At 45.5% G+C, this 18,560-nt stretch overlaps 1 protein-coding gene across 2 annotated transcripts in view; it reads left to right on the forward strand.

Moving 5' to 3' along the window:
• Nucleotides 1–826: 826 nt before the first annotated feature.
• The window catches only part of ENAH (ENAH actin regulator), a 90,947-nt gene continuing 73,213 nt past the window's right edge, over nucleotides 827–18,560 (forward strand). Inside the window, exon 1 of one of the 2 annotated variants that reach the window (XM_028157997.2) lies at nucleotides 827–929. In XM_028157997.2, the coding sequence (XP_028013798.2) occupies nucleotides 886–929 (44 nt within the window). In that variant the 5' untranslated portion in view covers nucleotides 827–885. The remainder of the gene's footprint in view (nucleotides 930–18,560) is intronic. The other variant, XM_054713048.1, reaches the window with a different exon arrangement.

The following is an 18,560-nucleotide window of genomic DNA, read 5'->3' on the forward strand; positions in this document are numbered from 1 at the left end:
TTTGTGAATTTTAATATAAGTGAAATGGAAAAAAAAAAAGCTTTCGAAGAAATTGTATTTCATTGTTTGTTTCATGCAAGTATTTAAAATATACTTCACGCTGTTTTTAAAGATATTCTCATGGTTAACTTTTGTGTCCCAAAGAGCTGATACGTTTTTCTCACTGATCCCAGTATCTGTGAAGATCCGACAGATGCCTGGCACAGGGCCGAGTCCCTGGCTATAGATTGCAGTATCTCTGAGACTAACCTTTGCCCACGCTGGGTACATACCTAGTGGGCTAGCCAATTACATATGACAACTTTTAATATTCTCTATGTAAATCAAGTAAGTAGATAATTTGATAAATAGCAGCGATTGCTTGTTGCTCATTTAAAGACAGGCCAGGCAAATTGCCAAGGGCTTCACGTGAGTCATTTTCATTGAATGAATTAGAACAAGCCATGAGGCTGGCGCCACCATTACAGTGGGGGAAAGCGATGCTTAGAACGCCGCCGCGACTTGGCTAATCCCACGGTTGGCAAATGACAGCGGAGGTTCAGATCAAGTCCTGTGTCATCCCGGAGACCTCGCCCTGACGACTCGATGTGGCCTCTTAATGGACTCACCTTGCAGTGACCGCGTCTCAAATTTCATTTTCCGTCCTTAAGATGATACCCAGTCCTGCCTCCACTCCCATCTCGGAGTTGGAATAGGACGTACTCATGGGGAATGCTGCAGGTTTGGGCTGGATTGTATGAGGCTTGGAAATGACAGGTGAATGCATGAAACTTAATGTGCTGCATCCTTCTACACACTATTCTTCTAACCCTTACAGCTGCTCTGCAGGGTAGGTATCCTCCTCATTAATGCCCTTGCTGCTGGAGAATACGAGGCTAGTGAGTGATGGAACCTGGACCTGACCCCAGCATTGTCTCACTTGCATACCTGTAAGTGCTCTCCCCCTATGTCTTTACATGATGTGAACTTTTCGGGGGGACTCACCTCCAATGTGTGGGCTCGGGGGTCAGCTGTGGGACTGGTTTAACGCATACTTGAACCCTGATGTTCACCAAGCTTTGTCTTTAATCCAAAGATGCCAGCCTTCATATGTATTATACTTTAAGTACTAGAGGGCCCGGTGCACGAAATTCGTACACAGGGGTGGCGGTGGGGGTGTGTGTGTCCCTCAGCCCAGCCTGCACCCTCTCCAATCTGGGACCCCTTGAGGGATTGGGCCTAAACGGGCAGTCGGACATCCCTCTCACAATCCAGGACTGCTGGCTCCCAACCGCTTCTGCCTGCCAGCCTGATCACCCCTAACCACTCCCATGCCAGCCTGATCGACGCTTAACTACTCCCCTGCTGGCCCGATCGCTCCTAACTGCCCTCCCCTGCAGGCCTGGTCACCCCTAACTGTTCTCCCCTGCAGGCCTGGTTCCCCCCCAACTGCCTTCCCCTGCTGGCCCAGTCACCCCTAACTGCCCTCCCTTGCCAGCCTGGTCGCCCCCAACTGTCCTCCCCTGCAGGCCTGGTCCCCCCCCAACTGCTCCCCTTGCAGGCCTGGTTGCCCCCAACTGCCCTCCCCTGCAGGCCTGGTCCCCCCCAACTGCTCTCCCCTGCTGGCCTGGTCCCCCCCAACTTCCCTCCTCTGCCGGCCCGGTCACCCCTAACTGCCCTCCCCTGCTGGCCATCTTGTGGTGGCCATCTTGTGTCCACATGGGGGTGGCCATCTTGTGTGTTGGAGTGATGGTCAATTTGCATATTACAGCTTTATTATTATATAGAATTGTTACATAGGATATGGAGCTGCTGTTATGGTAATGTACAGATTAATTTAAAAGCTAGTAAATTCGAAGTGCATTTAAATCACGTTTTCTCAGACAAACATATGTTAAAAGTAGAAATGAATGAATTTAAAGGGGCCTTCTCATCTTCTAAAAGGTTGAGAACCACTATTGTAAGTTGATTTTCTCTGTAGTTAATCTATTACTTAGGTGGGGCTTGGCCACCGTTGAACTTTCTCAAAAGGAAGGAGGAAATCCTCAAACAATAAAAGTATTTAAAGGCATTGCAAGAATCACTGCAAATGTATTTTTGTTGTTGTTGTTCTTTAGATGAAGTAGATTTACATATTTAAAAAAAGTTTTGTGAAATGTTACTAGTTATAGGCAATCCGTAAAAATAGTTCAAATAAATTTTAAGTGGGAGAAAATTTTAATTGTTAGGAAATTACAGTTCTTGATTTTTAGAAAGGATCCAATGACTTCTTTTTGAAACTAGGAAAGGAAAGATGTGTTATGCCATGACGTAGGATTGTTAAAAAAAAAACCCACACAACCCCTGCCGATGATGCTTTTGAAAGAAATGTGTCCAAAAATTGCATAGCAGTTCGCTTTTATTTTTGCTAGTACATAAAAAAAAAACATGGAGAGGGAAGGCATAATGGATAATTCAAGTTGTGTACATAGGCTGGAATTTGTGCTTGAGATTTGAGAGTTTTAGAATTGATATCATTTAGGCTTCTGATGCTGGGAGTAGTCTATGCAAATGTGTGTTTTTGCATACTTCCTTCGGCCTTGATGGGGTTAATGGTGGCCTGGCAAAGCAAGAAAAGGAGTTCTGTGCCGGTTCAGACTGCAGAATCTCGTTGCTATGCAACCGGCATTGTCAGTCAGTATAGGGTATAGTAAATTGGTATTCTCCGGCCCTTTTCACCGCACGCTCATTTTGTAATCCGAGAGAAGTGGTTTCGAGCTATTTTGCAAGGTTTTATTTTTAAAACGGGCATTTAAAGATTCTTGTTGCTTTTTTGTCATTGCTTACACTTTTAAGGGATCGGAAGCCGTTCTGTTCTGTTGTAGAAGGCACACTACAATGCTTGTGTTCGAAGAAAAGCGTTTTATAGATCTCTTTCCAAGTTGCTTCAGGTTTAGGGCACTCATTTTATTTTGTTACTGTAAGAGGGGTGATATTGCCAGCCTCCAACAAGCGAAGTTTTGTTTGGAAATTCAGGTTAATCTGAACATCCGCGCTTGACCATAGCAAGCACAAATTATTTTGGAAAAGTACGGCCCCAGTGTCCCTTAATGGATGACGATGATTTTTTTATAGGAATCCTAAACCTATAGAGAGTTTTCTGTTGAAGCCTACAGTTTCCTTTCTTTCAGGAGAACTTCAAATGTTTTCATCGCGAGTGGGTGATGTATGCAACATAAAATTTACCATTTGAGCCGTGTTTAAGTGTCCGGTTCTGTGGCATTAAGGTCGTTCACATGGCTGTGCAGCCATCCTCTCTGCCCATCTCTAGAACTGAATCAGTAACCTGTAGCAACTAGTTAGGGATTTAGTCTCGGCCAGTGGTCGGCAAACTCATTAGTCCACAGAGCCAAATATCAACAGCACAACGATGGACATTTCTTTGGAGAGCCACATTTTTTAAACTTCTTCTAACGCCACTTCTTCAGAATAGACTCGCCCAGGCCGTGGTATTTTGTGGAAGAGCCACACTCCAGGGGCCAAAGAGCCGCATGTGGCTCTCGAGCCGCAGTTTGCCAACCACTGGTCTAGGCCGTCTTCGAAATGCTCTAGATAAATTGATTCATTTCATCTTCATAACGACGCTGTAAGGTAAGTACTTGCGTTATGTCACAGATGAGAAGACGGAGAGGGACACCCAGGAGTCACATGAATGTCGCATGAGTTTCTTTTGGCCTGTCGTAGTGTAGACATTTTTTCTCTCTCTAAATATTTGAAAAGGATACCCTTTGTGTTTTATGTTATGGCTAATGCTATATGAAAGGATAGACATTACGGCTCATCATATAGAAAGGATTTAACTCCCCTTTTCAGGTTTGTTTCTGGGCCATTTTTCCTGTTGGTTCTTCCACTAGCGCAGTGCTGGGCAACCTTCTGAGCTTGGTGTGTCAAACTTCGCCAAAAAACTGAGCATAACTCGGGTGGTGTGTCACTTTGAGGAAAAATCATCATTTCGCAAATGTTTCATCCTCAGGAGCAGCAAATGTTTCATCCTCAGCATGCAGCCGCGTGTCATCAGAAATGGCTACGCGTGTCAGTGCTGACACGCGTGTCATAGGTTCGCCATCACTGCCTTAGCGTGTACGGAGAAGGCAAATTATTTTCTGATAGTTTCATACAAATACACTGAGTGGCCAGACTATTATGATCTCTGAACGCATAATAATCTGGCCACTCTGTGTGTGTGTGTGTGTATGTGTGTGTGTGTATGTGTGTGTGTGTGTGTGTGTGTGTGTGTGTGTGTGTATGTTAGAGGCCTGGTGCATGAATTCGTGCATGGGTGGGGTCCGGCCAGACTGGCCAGGGGAAGGGGACATGGGCGGTTGGCTGGCCTGCCTGCTGGTTGAACTCGTGGTCCAGGGGACAATTTGCATATTAGCCTTTTATTATATAGGATATACACTGAGTGGCCAGGTTATTATGTGTTCCGAGATCATCATAATATGGCCACTCAGTGTATATAGGAAGGCATGTTGCCATTAGGGAACTGCATCCGGACACCATCAGAAGTCTAAAGCCAATTGGCATCGATCGTCTGTTTTGTATTTTATAAGTTCATGCTCTTTTGCCCTGGATGGTGTGGCTCAGTGGGTCGGAGTGTCATTCCATACACCAAAAGGTGGCAGGATTGAAAGGGAGAAAAAAAAAAAACAGTATACGGTGGCCTTTGAACTTGCAGTGGATGGCTTTTTGCTAACTCTGCTTGACACTCTATCTCTATCCCCATTTTTAACTGAAGAACTTCCCCCAGCCCCCCAATATTCTGGTAGATCTTCTACCCTGAGAACCTTGGACCTTGATCTCTCCTGAATTGATGCCTTCCCATCTTGCTCAACCAGACTAACTCTATAGTAGTCAGTTTGCTTTGCATTTCTCTTCACAGTTTGCACCGTCTTTAAAAAAATATGTTTCCTTCTTATATTTTCGTGTATTTCTATATGCATTTGATTATACTCTGTGCGCATTTTTTTTGCCGTGTTCACATGATACGTTTTGCATTTTCTGTGCTTTTAAAAAACGGCTCAGAATTTTATTAGTTGCATATTTCACTGTAATTTGCCTATTTTCTTTTAAATGGCTATTTACATGGTTTTAAAGTGATTTTGTATAATGAGTAATGCTTTCATGAACCCAAAGGGTGTTTTTTTTTCTTTTCCTCCTAATTGCAGACTAATTCCTTTAGATTTCCAGAAATAGTATTAGGTCTCCGAAGAAACAGAAACAGTTTTAAAAGCTCTTGCATTGCCCGCCTCGCCAGTTTGGCTCGGTGGGTAGAGCATCGGCCTGTGGACTGAAGGGGGTCCCAGGTTCGACTCCGGTCAAGGGCACATGCCTGGGTTGTGGGCTTGATCCCCAGTGGGGGGCCATGCAGGAGGCAGCCAATCAGTGATTCTCTCTCATCATTGATATTTCTGTCTCCCTCCCTCTTTCTTCCTCTCTGAAATCAATAAAAAATATATTAAAAAAATAAATAAAAGCTCTTGACTCCTATTGCCAAATACTTCCCCAAAGTGTGTGGTACCAGCTAGCAAATACACGGAGTGTCTCTTTCACCACAACCCGTAGCAGCAGAGAATGCTTTGATGTTGACCTTTCCGTCCTGCTGGATTTTTAGCCCGAATTTCACCTCGAAGGATGACTGTGGTTGGGATCGGGTTTGAGAGAAGGCAGTCCTGGCTACCCGCTTTTCTGCTGCTTGAGCTGCTTTTTAAGTTAGTTCTGTGTTGATGCAGTCGCTGCTCAGGTGGGGTTTCCCTGAACGTATTTTGGATGCGTGCTGGTGTCGGGACAAAGCAGTGTGTGTTTCAAACGCCATTCCCCTTGGACGCCGGGGCGGGGATGGGCGAGGCGCTCTCCTTCCCCCTGCTCCTGGGCTCTGTGTGGTGGGTGGAGGCGGCTGAAATCAGGTTCTGTAGCTGCCTTGTCCGGGGGCTGCTGCCCGCATTTAGCCTCAGTCACGGTTACATCTTCACTTGGGAAATCGTCAACAGCTCTGGAGATGAAGTGACTTTCCCCTAAAAGCTGGTTATAGGATGCAGAAGTGTCTCGTTCTGATAGAATTCCTCCCTCCTCCCCTCTCCTCCCCCCCTTAAATGGAAGGAAGGTGCAGGAAAAGCATTCCTGAAAGTTGACAATTTGGAAGTCTTACCTGTTGCCTCTGGCCTCATATTAACCTACAGGGCAGTTGACCATCCTGGCCTTGAACCACTTTGACCATGAAACTCTCTTGGTTCTCTCCTTCTTATCTCATTGGCTGAATCTCTTGACCCTTTTCTTCCTTTTCTCCTCCTCACTGACCTTATTCAGCCCCGGGTGTACCCGCTGGGTGCTGCTGATTCCCAGGTTTAAATTTCTGGCTAGCTTTCTCTTGTGAGCTCCAGAGAATGAGCTGACAACTTAATTGACTTGGTATAGCTAACAGACACCTTAACTATCATGTTTCCTAACCAGGGTGTGTAATATGTTCTTACAAATTTATACTTAGCGATAAATAGGAATTTCAGTGAGAGTGCTTCCTCCGATTTTCAACCATAAAAATAACAAGGGGCTAAATTATCTATACTAATAAAAGGGTAATAGGCTAATTAGACTGGACGTCTTCCGGATGTCCTTCCAGACAAAGCCATGGTAGGGGGGAGCCAAGGCAGAGGCGGTTAGGGGCGATCTGGCCAGCAGGGGAGAGTGGTTAGGGGTGACCAGGCTGGCAGGGGAGAGTGTTTAGGGGCGACCAGGTCGGCAGGGGAGAGTGGTTAGGGGTGACCACGCTGGCAGGGGAGAGTGGTTAGGGGCGACCAGGCAGGCAGGCAGGTAAGCGGTTAGGAGCCAGCGGTCCCGGGTTGTGGGCTCGGTCCCCAGTAGGGTGTGTGCAGGAGGCAGCTGATTAATGACTCTTATCATTGATGTTTCTATCTCTCTCCCTCTCCCTTCCTTTCTGAAATCAATAAAAACATTTTAAAAAATAAAAACAAAAACAAAATGTGTCTACGGTAAAAGGTGAAGTCTTATGATGGAAGAAATGGAAGATTCATATTTTATTGATCTGTTAGATTTACAGGATTATAGAGCTGGCTGAGGAATGTTGCTTGTAACACTCCTTTCCTTTCCAATGATAGTCTGGAGTTCAATTTTATCCTAAGATAATTTCTAAACAAAATGGGTAAGGTAACATCTCGTTTCTTTGTGAAGTCTCTAAGCAATGAAAAAAAAAAATCACATCTGTCTACTAACTATTGCTTTTAGGTAAGCCAAGAAAACTAGAATTTGAGATAACATTTAGAAAATTAATTTTACCTCTATTTTATATTTTTATCTTGTTGAAAGCGATTGCATATATCTTAGTTTTTAAAACTACACATTCATCTCCTAACCAGGGACTTTTTTTTTATCTGACTCTTGGAATGAAAACTCGTTTTTATATTCAGGCTGTTACTGCTCCGTCAGCTCTTACACATTCTGCTTTCACATGCTTTTCAGGAACGGGTCATGTATGAGAGTAGGGAGATTGGGATTCCATGTCAGAGTGTTGACCATAGTTCTCCACCATCAGATTCACATCCCACCAGGTCAGAAGGCCCTTACTCCTGAGCTTTCCCCCTTAACTAGGGGAAGCGGTGATGTACAGACCAAGTAAGACTGGTCTGGGAAGGGTGACCCTGTCACAGGTTTCACCAATACCAGGACCCTGGGTATTTCCCCTTCAGGGGACCTTAGTCTTGGCTTCCTTGGCCTCTGCAGTTAAGATGCTGAGAAATATTGAGGAAAACAGAACATCCATTCATTGTCCAGGGTAGGTTGTCTAACCTCCACCAAATTATGAAGCTTTTAACATTTAAAGTTTCCATATCTTCCAAGACACTGGTTAATGGAAGTATCGTTGTATTTTAGATTTACAGGAGAAATTGCGGGTTTTTGATTGCTCTTAAAAATACTTTTTTTTTTCTTCTCATCCTTCTGGTTAATATAGGTGAATTTTTTTTTTTTAGGATAGCTAACCAATACAAAAGGGCTAACCTGAGAGCCTTTGGGGAATTATTTTACTAATGTTAAGCAAAATAAAAGAAAGAAAAATTGGGAAAAATAGTTTAGAAAACAAGTGAAAGGGACTAATTTACATTGCTAATTAGAAATAAAATACAAAAACAGGACAACAGAATATAAAAACTCATCACAATAAGCATCTACACTAATAAAAGAGAAGTATGCAAATCGACCATACCTCCATGACACCCACCAGCCAATCAGGAGTGAGTATGCAAATTAACACAACAAAGATGGAGGGTTAATTTGCATACACAGGCACGGAGCGAAGACTGAAGGCTCCGCCTGAGCAAAGACTGAAGACTGAAGAGGCTTGGCTTCTCCGCTGCTGCTGGAGCGAAGGCCTGGGTCCCAGGTGCCAGAGGAAAACTGGTGCCGGCAGCCAGGGGAAGGAAGGCCTATTGCACAAATCTTCGTGCAACAGACCTCTAGTATATCTCTAAAAAACAAACAGAAGAGAAGTCTTTGTTTTACCCTGTTCCTTTCTGTAAGCCTACTTTTTTTCTCAGAGCTCTCTTAAATCCACATTAAAAACTCTGGTGTCTTCAAAGTTCTTGGCTGCTTCTCGTTGGGGTTTCAGTGTAATCCAGAGTCTTTCTTGCAATACAGAAGTTCTGTTCCTTCTAAAACCTGAACTTGCCAGTTTGTTTGCTGTACGTAGAGAAGACTTCTGTAAACTGGATGTGTGTGTTGGGGATTTCTCTTTAGAATTGCTATCTTTTTTTCTTTCTTTTCCTGATTGTGACGTCTTCCTTTTGAGAGTCACCCTTGGAGTGACTTTAAGGAGCAGGTTACTGCCCCTCACCCTGCAGCCTTTTCCTGTTAGCTCTCCTTACTCTGTACTTACTGGTATGTCATTCTGCCATTGTTTCGCAGACATTTAATACAACTTAGACATTCTAACAGCTTCATTGAGGTATAATTGACATGTACTACATCACACATTTAAAGGGTATAGTTGGGTAAGTTTTGACAAGTCTGTACCTACTAGAGGCCCGATGCACGAAATTCGTGCAAGGGGCTCGGCCCTCGCAGCCAGGGTGGCTTGCCTTAGCCCTTGCAGCCCCGGCTTTGTCCAGAAGGACGTCCGGAAGGTCGTTTGGCTATCTGGTCTAATTAGCATAGTGCGCTTTTATTATTATAGATGGAGTCATCTCCATAATCAACTTAGTGAACATACCCCCCCCCCCAACTTAAAATTAAAAGCATGTTAACAAAAATTTGGAATAGGGCGGCGGGGGGGGGGGGGGGGAATGGTAGTCACCCATAAACCCCAACACCTTAATCTGCATAGCCTCCGCTGTCCTTTTTCATTTAACACGGTATCATGGACACTTTTCCGCGTTGTCCCACGGTCTTAATAATGGGCAAGACTTTTTCGAGAGTTGACCAATGACGTGTCAAAACGCCCTCTTTACACACCTAACGTGAGAGTACACAGAACGGTTTCATGTTGGGGGTAGAAACAGATTTCCAGTTGCTTTTGAAGTAAGCGATTTCAAGAGGGAGACAAGGAGAGAGAGACTCAAAGCAAGCTTAAGTGGTTCTTCCACAGCAAATACTCCAGGCTCCAGGGGCTGTGAGGGCAGAGCTTGGAGCGGGAGGACAGGTATATGGCGTGGACAGCACGTACGCCTTCGGTGAAACGGGAGCTGTGGGCTGAGGTAGATGGTACCCGGGAGTGCCTGGATGGCATATGTTCAGTTGGTGAAGGCCCATGGAGCACATGAGGAAAGTTTGAATTTTTGGAAGGTCCTGATGATCTATATCTAAAATCATCTCCACGGCTCGTTAAGTGGTAGGTTCACTTGTTTTTATTTTTACACGTGCACAGTTCTTTTTTTTCTGCCTTCATTGAGATTGTTGACATGTACCACGTTTGTACGCAATGTGATGGTGTGGTATGTGGCTCTATTGTGAGAGGACCGTAATAAGGTTAGTTAACACCTCCACCCCCTCGCATAATTAGCTTTTGCGTGTGTGGTGAGGATATTTAAGATCTGCCCTGTTACCTACTTTCAAGCATATAAGACGATGCTGTTCAATCTGGTCACCGTGCTGTCCACCAGGTTCCCGGAACTCACTCACCTTACCGAACTCTGCATCCTTTGATAAACATCTCCCCATGTCCCCCTCCCTCCAGCTCTTGGCAGCCACCATTCTAATTCTCTGTTCCTATGAGTGTGGCTTTTTTTATTTTTCCCCCCCAGATTCTGTAGTATTTGTCACTTTCTGTCTGACTTATTTCACTTAGCGCAGCGCCAGGAGGTAGGTTGAAGGCGGGCTCTCCAGGCCACACTGTGTGGGTCAGGAGAGTGATAATGGGAATGGTCGCTGGGACAAGTTGTTGGTAGGGATACAAAGAAATGTTTGGGGGAGGTTCTTGGTGTGGAGGAAGCAGCGCTGGTGTAGGAATGACTCCAGCAGGGTCAGACGAAAGCCCAGGAGGTGGGACCGGCTGCCCCAGGGTTCCGGGATCTGGGAAGAGGTAGGATGATAACGCTGTCACTCCTCAAAGGAAGATGTCAGGCAGCCTTGACCTGGGGCAACGATTGACTGGGGAAGTTTTGTTTTATTATTATTATTATTATTTTATTTTTATTTTTTAAAAATATATTTTGTTGATTTTTTTTTTACAGAGAGAAAGAGAGAGGGATAGAGAGTTAGAAACATCGATGAGAGAGAAACATCGATCAGCTGCCTCTTGCACACCCCCTACTGGGGATGTGCCCACAACCAAGGTACATGCCCTTGACCGGAATCGAACCAGGTTCAGTTCCGGTCAAGGGCACGTACCTCGGTTGCAGACTCCTCCCTGGCCCGGGCCCTGGTCGAGGCTCATGCAGGAGGCAACCCATCGATGTGTTTCTCTCACCTTGATGTTTCTCTCGGTCTTTCCCTCTCTCTCCCACTGTCTCTAAAAAAATCAATGGAAAATTAACCTCGGGTGAGGATTAACCAAAAACAACAACAACAAAATATTTGTGGACTGACCGACTGACCGATTGAATGAATGAACGAACGAACGAACGAATGAATGAATGAATGGAGAGAGTCCTGGGCCCTTGTCTAGGGTCGGTGAGCTGCTTATTAGAGAAGGATGAAGCAGAGTGACACAGAGGCGAGTATCACCCCCTTATTTCTGTGCTGTATTCTCTCAGAAGGAGAGAGAGAAGAAGGAAGGATCCCCACCCCATGCTGGCAGCTGGTTGACTGAGAGCCGTCCCTGTGGCCAGTTGTGAACGTGGAAGGCTGTTCTTAAGGGAGGTGGATGGCTAGGCCTTTCCCGAGAGCTGCTGGCGATTCTAGTTTTGGGGGGTAGTGGCCCGTGGCTCACTTCTTCTTCCTCCCCCGTCATTGGACACGTTGGTGGTTAGGGAGGCTGGCTGACTCTGAGGGCGTTGTCCTTCCCCTCCAGGGAGACGCCTTGGGCCAGGGCAGCAGCTGCTGATCGGTCTGTTTGGGGACCAGGGGCAAGCGGGTGTGTAGTTGAAAACCTGCCTCGTGGTTCCTGCCATGGTGTTCCTTGGCCTCAAGGATGAAGGTTTTCCTGCTCCGTCCAGTTGAGGTCACTTCGTTCTGGCTGGTGATGTTTCTAACTGACCACCTTTCTCTCTAAGGGAGCTTCCTTGGAAGAGCCTTGGACCGCTGCCGCGAGCAAATTAAAAACGTGGCTTCCGCCTTCCCTTACCTTTTTTTGCTCAGAATGTAATTGCAAGTGGATGGTAGCAGAATGTTTGAGTTAAAAATGAGCTGGATAACATCGAATCATTTTGGTAGAGTTTTACGTTGCCTTCCGATGGGGTGGTAGTATCCAACAAGATTTATTACCCATATTTTGTGTAGGAATTTAAATTCTGATAATCTTTAATATTTTTAAAAATATGTATTTTACTGATTTTTTACAGAGAGGAAGGGAGAGGGATAGAGAGTTAGAAACATCGATGAGAGAGAAACATCGATCAGCTCCCTCCTGCACAACCCCTACTGGGGGATGTGCCCGCAACCAAGGTACATGCCCTTGACCGGAATCGAACCTGAGACCTTTCAGTCCACAGGCCGACGCTCTATCCACTGAGCCAAACCAGTCAGGACTAAATTCTGATAATCTTTAGAAGCATCAGTAGAATTTACTCAGCTGGTTGAATCCTAAGCTTACTAGTTGGTTGGGATTGCATACATGGGTTACATATCCCATCCGTGTTTTGTTTTTTTTTAATACATTTTTATTGATTTCAGAGAGGAAGGGAGAGGGAGAGAGAGAGAGAAACATCAATGATGAGAATCATTGATCGGCTGCCTCCTGCACGCCCTCTATTGGGGATTGAGCCCATGACCCAGGCATGTGCCCTTGACCGGACTCGAACCCGGGACCCTTCGGTCTGCAGGCCCGTGCTCTAGCTTTGGCTTGATGAGTCATAATTTGTCCATTGAAGTTGTTTTATATTTATTCAAAATACAAAAATAGTATGTGCTTACTCTAGAACATTGACAAAGTATGGGAAAGGAGAAGGAACAAGTGAATCAGTCAACTCATATGTATTGATCACCTACAGAATATTCATTACTGCCAGGCACCGTTCTCCGGCTTGGGGATATGTAGATCAGCAAGGTAAGGGTTCCTCTACTCAGGGTAGAGGAGAAAGACGTACTAGTTAATGAGTCCGTCGGTTATTCTCGCTAAGTGCCGAGAAGAAGATAAACTGTGTGGGGGGAAGGTGCCCCAGGCCTGACTTGGTTAAGGAAGTCCCTTCTGAGCGGGTGACGTGTGAGTTGGCCTGAGAGATGAGGGAGACGGTCATGGTGACATCAGGAGAAATCATTCCCAACAGAAGATGCAGAAGGTCCAAGGGCCTGGGACGCCAAGGAGCGGGATTTGTTCAAGAGCCGGGAAGCGGAGCGAAAAGAAAGTGTCTATAGTAAACCCCATAATAAACCTAATTTGAGTCTTTTTTTTTGTTGTTGCCTAGTTTGGTTTCTGTTTATAGAATTTATATTCTGCTTGTATCCCGTTGGCTTCATCATACAGCCTTTTCTCCATTTCATAATGAACGCCTTTAGTAAACGTTGTCAGTGTCGGCGCAACTTATTTTGTAAATATGTCGTGTTTACCCAAACCCATTCTCTGGTAGTTTGCCATTGAGATTCCTTCCGTCCGTCCGTCCTTTTATGAATGTTGCAGTGAGCGCTTTCGGATCTGAAGCTTTTTTGTTTCTTAGGGTTGGTTCTCAGGAGGAGCAATATGAACTGGGGCAGAGATATGAATTATTTATTAACGATTACCAAAATACCGTGCATAATGGATTGTTTTTCGTTTCTTTCCCAATTACCAATGTTTGGAGAGTGCTGCTTGTATCCTGACCTGTATTTAAGTATTGCAGTATCTCTTCTGAAAAAACAAAACAAAACAAAACACACAAAAAACACAAATGTATTGTGGGTAAAATACATCTTACCTTATAATAGACAAATATGCAAATCGACCGCACCTTTGCTACGCCCAAGCCACGCCCACCAACCAAGCCACGCCCATCAACCACGCCCACCAGGAAACTGTTGCAGGGACGTTGGGGTGTGGCGGAGCCCAAGGCCGGGAAAGCCGCCCGAGGCTTTGGGCGCCAGCGGGGTGCCTGCGCCAATCGCAGGAGACCACTGGGGGTCGGCTCCTGCGATCGGTAGCAGGGACGCTGGGTGCAGCCGAGCCCAAGGCCACCGCCCGGGGCCAAGCCTGGACCCTGAAAGAAGGCAGAAGGCGGTGGCCACAGCCAAGGCCTGGGTCCCTGGTGCCGGCAGAAAACTGGTGCAGGCAGCCAGGTGAATGAAGGTCTATTGCATGAATCTTCATGCAAACGGGCTACTAGTATAACATAAAAGCTAAAGCGCACAATTCAGTGACAGTAAGTCCATTCACCATGTTGTTGGCTGTTCCCACTCGGTAGGATTCTGGGCTCAGGTTGGTCAAGTCTGAGTTTTATGGCATAGTGTCTTTATAACCGTAGGCAAGCCCTTTTACTTCTCAGTTTCTTTCACCTGCAAAATATAACAGTGGTGCCTATTTCATATGATTATTGCAAGAATTCAGTGAGACAGTGGTCCTGAAGCTCCTATCCAGCGCACATCACATAGCAAGTCCCGTATAGAAGCTCAGCTGTCAGTGATGGTAAGATCAGTTAATAGCTGTGGGAGTAGAATCTTTGATTCAGTGTCCTTGTGGTTTTTTGTTTTTTTTGACATTCCTAATCTTTTCACTAGAAGCCTCCCAAGCACTTAATAGTAAGTATTCATTTTAAATGGTCTTTATTATTTTTCATTTTAAGACAAGAGTATAGCTTTCCAGCGAATTGTCATTAGTCTTGAAACAATTTCGTGAATACATCTCTTTAGTTAGTTTTCCTTTTCTAATTATGTGATCACTAGAGGCCCGGTGCACGAGATTCGTGCACTTGGTGTGTGTGTGTGTGTGGGGGGTCCCTCAGCCCAGCCTGCGCCCTCTCGCAGTCCGGGAGCCCTCGGGGGATGTCCAACTGATGGTTTAGGCCCGCTCCCTTAGTGCTGCCGCGGAAGTGGGAGAGACTCTGGCCACGGCTGCTGTGCTTGCCAGCTGTGAGCCTGGCTTGTGGCCCGGCTTGTCCCTGTGGGAGCGCACTCACCACCAGGGGGCAGCTCCTGCTTGAGCGTCTGCCCCTGGTGGTCAGTGTGCGTCATAGCGACCGGTCGCTCTGCTGTTCGGTCGATTTGCATATTATTAGCCTTTTATTATACAGGCTAGTTTAAAATCAGTGCAGGGTAGAATACACCATATTCATGAGGGACTCCTGTTGTGAATCACCCCTGGCTTCAGTAGGGGATCAGTAACTGACTCAGGTTTAGGACGGTGCTCAAGCTTTGCTTTGTAATGGTTATGTTACAACACACACACACACACACACACACACACATACATACATGCACACCCCCCACGTGTCTGGATTATTGGAGAGTTAAGGCGTGCGCAGCCCAACAACGGTTGGACCTAAAGGCTAATTTTCACCGCCAAGGCTGGCTTGGTTCAACACTAAGACATATTAGTGACTTTTCTTTTCTTTTTTTTTCCACTTTTTTTCCCCATACCATTGAAAAGCTGGAGCTTGGGACGTACACTTGTGTAGCCATCGTTAGCAGGACTCTCTGTGGGTGTAGCTGGGCGGTGTAAAGGGCAGCTGCGGCCCTTTGACATGCTTTGAGCTTTGTTTGGAATGTTCTTCATCGTCTTTTAGAAAGAAGGTGAGCGCTCTTTACCAGTGGTGCCTTCTTGTGTCTTGATTTGGACTTTCCTGTTTGCGTCTCGGAGGTGAGCCGGCAGCTTGCTGGTCCTGGGTGCACGCTTGTGGAATTGTTTTTCTGGTGTGCCCCGTTCCCTTCCCTAAGCCCCCTGAGAAGGCGGCACTAGATGCTGACGTCATCCCTGTTGTCTGTAAGCGGTGTAACTCCTCGGAACCCCGCTGTGATGTCTGATTCGTGTGGACTGAGGGATGCGTGCCGCTGCCTTGTCATCTTTTCTCTTAGGGCTTACACAGTTGGAATTACGCTTATTTTCAGATCTTGTTTTTCCTCTCCCCCCCTTACCAATATTTGTTGCTTTTTTTTGGTGTGACATGTACTATCGCTGAATTTAAAAAAAATCGGCTTTCTACGGGTTGGTCTTTTAAATACTGTTGTTAATCTAGTCCAGTGTTTCCTGTTAACACATAATTTTAAAATACTGATATTTGTTTCTAGCGGGTAAGTCACTCAGTATGCACTCCTCCTTTGTTTAAGAGCCCTTTAATGCATAGTTTTCCCACTTACCGTATTGTCCGGCGTATAAGACGACTGGGCATATAGAAGATTTTCCTGGGTTAAAACGTCGTCTTATACGCCGGAAAATACGGTACTTACCCCCTTTTCGATTAAGTCCTTATTTCCCCTTCAGCTCTGTTTGTCCATTCTCTCGTAAATCACCGGCATTATCCAAAGAAAAGACACACAGTAGTAATAATGTTCACTGGCTCCAAATGGGACAAGTTCCTGGATGGAATACCCCTAAGACAGTGGTCGGCAAACCGCGGCTCGCGAGCCACCTGCGGCTCTTTGGCCCCTTGAGTGTGGCTCTTCCACAAAATACCACGGCCTGGGCGCGTCTGTTTTGAAGAAGTGGCGTTAGCAGAAGTTTACGTTTAAAAAAATTTGGCTCTCTTGCCGAAACCGGTTTGGCTCAGTGGATAGAGCATCGGCCTGCGGACTGGAAGGTCCCAGGTTCGATTCCGGTCAAGGGCATGTACCTTGGTTGCGGGCACATCCCCAGTAGGCGGTGTGCAGGAGGCAGCTGATTGATGTTTCTCTCTCATCGACGTTTCTAGCTCTCTATCCCTCTCCCTTCCTCCCTATAAAAATCAATAAAATATATTTAAAAAAATAAAAAATAAAAATAAAAAAATGTGGCTCTCCAAAGAAATGTCCATTGTTGTCCTGTTGATATTTGGCTCTGTGGACTCATGAGTTTGCCGACCACCGCCCTAAGAGATTGATGTTGTTTTTTCCCAAAAGGAAAGAGACAAGGAACTCCGGTATTTATACCTACCCCTAAAAAGGACCTGTTTTTTTTAAGTTTCTCCGTTTATTTAGTCGAATAACAGTTGTTATTATTTCACTCAGTGCGCATTGTTCCAGCTCATTTGGCCTCCACGCAAGTATTTGCTTATTAGAAGTTTCTAGCCGGAATAAACAGTCCTGGTAAGAAGCTTTGCATCGTTTTGTAGTTGGGTAAATACAATTCAGAGTAAGACAGACCCCTAAAAACTGCGTGGAACTCCCCCCGTGTTGTCTTCCAAAATAAACATGACTCACAGCCCTTAGGGTAGCCAGCGCGTGTGTCTGCCGTGAATGCTGAAGCATAAACATAGCGATTCCTTTCCTTTTTGAAACGGAAGCTTGATTCTAGAGTTCGCGTTAAGCTGCAGCTTTGGAGAAAGAAAAGCAAGGTTATATATTGGAGGGTATGCTTTTCTGGATTTTCTCCAATTTAGAGTATTCCTATATCATTAAAAATAATTTTATAGAAGTTGCAAATTACCATCTCTTAAATAGCTTCATTATGATTTTAATCGTATATAAGCTAGCTTTTCAACATGTACCTTGAGCAGTAATAAAGGACTCTATGTGGCCCTGACCAGTTTGGCTCAGTGGATAGAGCGTCAGCCTACGGACTCAAGGGTCCCAGGTTCGATTCCGGTCAAGGGCATGTGCCTTGGTTGCAGGCACATCCCCAGTGGGGGGGTGTGCAGGAGGCAGCTGATGGATGTTTCTCTCTCATCGATGTTTCTATCCCTCTCCCTTCCTCCCTGTAAAAAGTCAATAAAATATATTTAAAAAAACCAAAACTATATGTGTAGATTTAAAAAAAAAAGAAAAAAAAAAGCCCTAGCTGGTTGGCTGTGTCCGCCTGGGGGACCGAAGGGTCCCAGGTTTGATTCCGGTCAAGGGCATATACCTCGGTTGCAGGCTCCTCCCCAGCCCGGGCCCTGGTCAGGGTTCCTGCAGGAGGCAACCAATCAATGTGTTTCTCTCATTGATATTCCTGTCAGTCTTTCCTTCTCTCTTCCACTCTCTCTCTCTCTAAAAACAAAACAAAACAAATAAAAACGTTTAACTACACATATCGTTTAGGTTTCAACACGTACCACATGTAATTTTAAATGTTGGCTAAATTATTTCGTTTTATTTTACGGAGGGAAAATGACTTCCATGGTGGGGTCCTCATTTGGGGTGACCCAAGAGCCCTGAGTACATGTCCCACACGTGGGACTGATGCCCAGTGCTTGACTGGGGAGCCTTTATTGTCCTTTTCCAGCGTGTGGGGGGGAAGGAGGGGAGAGACGAGGGGATTTAATCAGGCCTCGCGTCCTGGGCCTCTGGTCAGAATGGCAGGAATCGTGCAACTAACAGCTGTGGCCACTTGTTGAACGTATTCACCACTTTTATCTCACTGGTCAGATGTTTCATTTCCATTTGAACGTGTGGAGAGCGATGGATCCAAAGCAGCCACTTTTAACCCTTTGCTACCCAAGTCGCATCTCCCATCACCCGATTGTGTTGCTTTTATTTTGAAATGAAACGGTGAACCTGGAAGACCCAGTTTTCAACTCTGTATGCCTACCTAGCTCAAATAAGCAAACGTTTCCAGAAACTTCTACAAGGGAGGCACAGCAGTCTGCCTGCGTAAGCTAAATCAGTCCTTCCAGGCTGAATAATTGGAGGAAACTATTCATAGTCTTTTTGTTGTGTAATTTGCCGGTCAGTGCTGTTTGATGGGTAGAAATAGTTCAACGTGTTTGAAGAAGGACTTTTTAAAGCTGGTTCCCAGCCGACACCGTGCCTTATTCATCTGAAGCTGCATCGCTCCCTCCGGCCCGTCTCGTTTGGTGTTATGGTTTAGGTAATTTCAGGAGCCCTGCTATTTTAGCGATTAGGAAATTGAAGACCCGAGA

Source organism: Eptesicus fuscus, chromosome 24 (genome assembly GCF_027574615.1).
Source record: "Eptesicus fuscus isolate TK198812 chromosome 24, DD_ASM_mEF_20220401, whole genome shotgun sequence".
Classification (NCBI taxonomy): domain Eukaryota; kingdom Metazoa; phylum Chordata; class Mammalia; order Chiroptera; family Vespertilionidae; genus Eptesicus; species Eptesicus fuscus.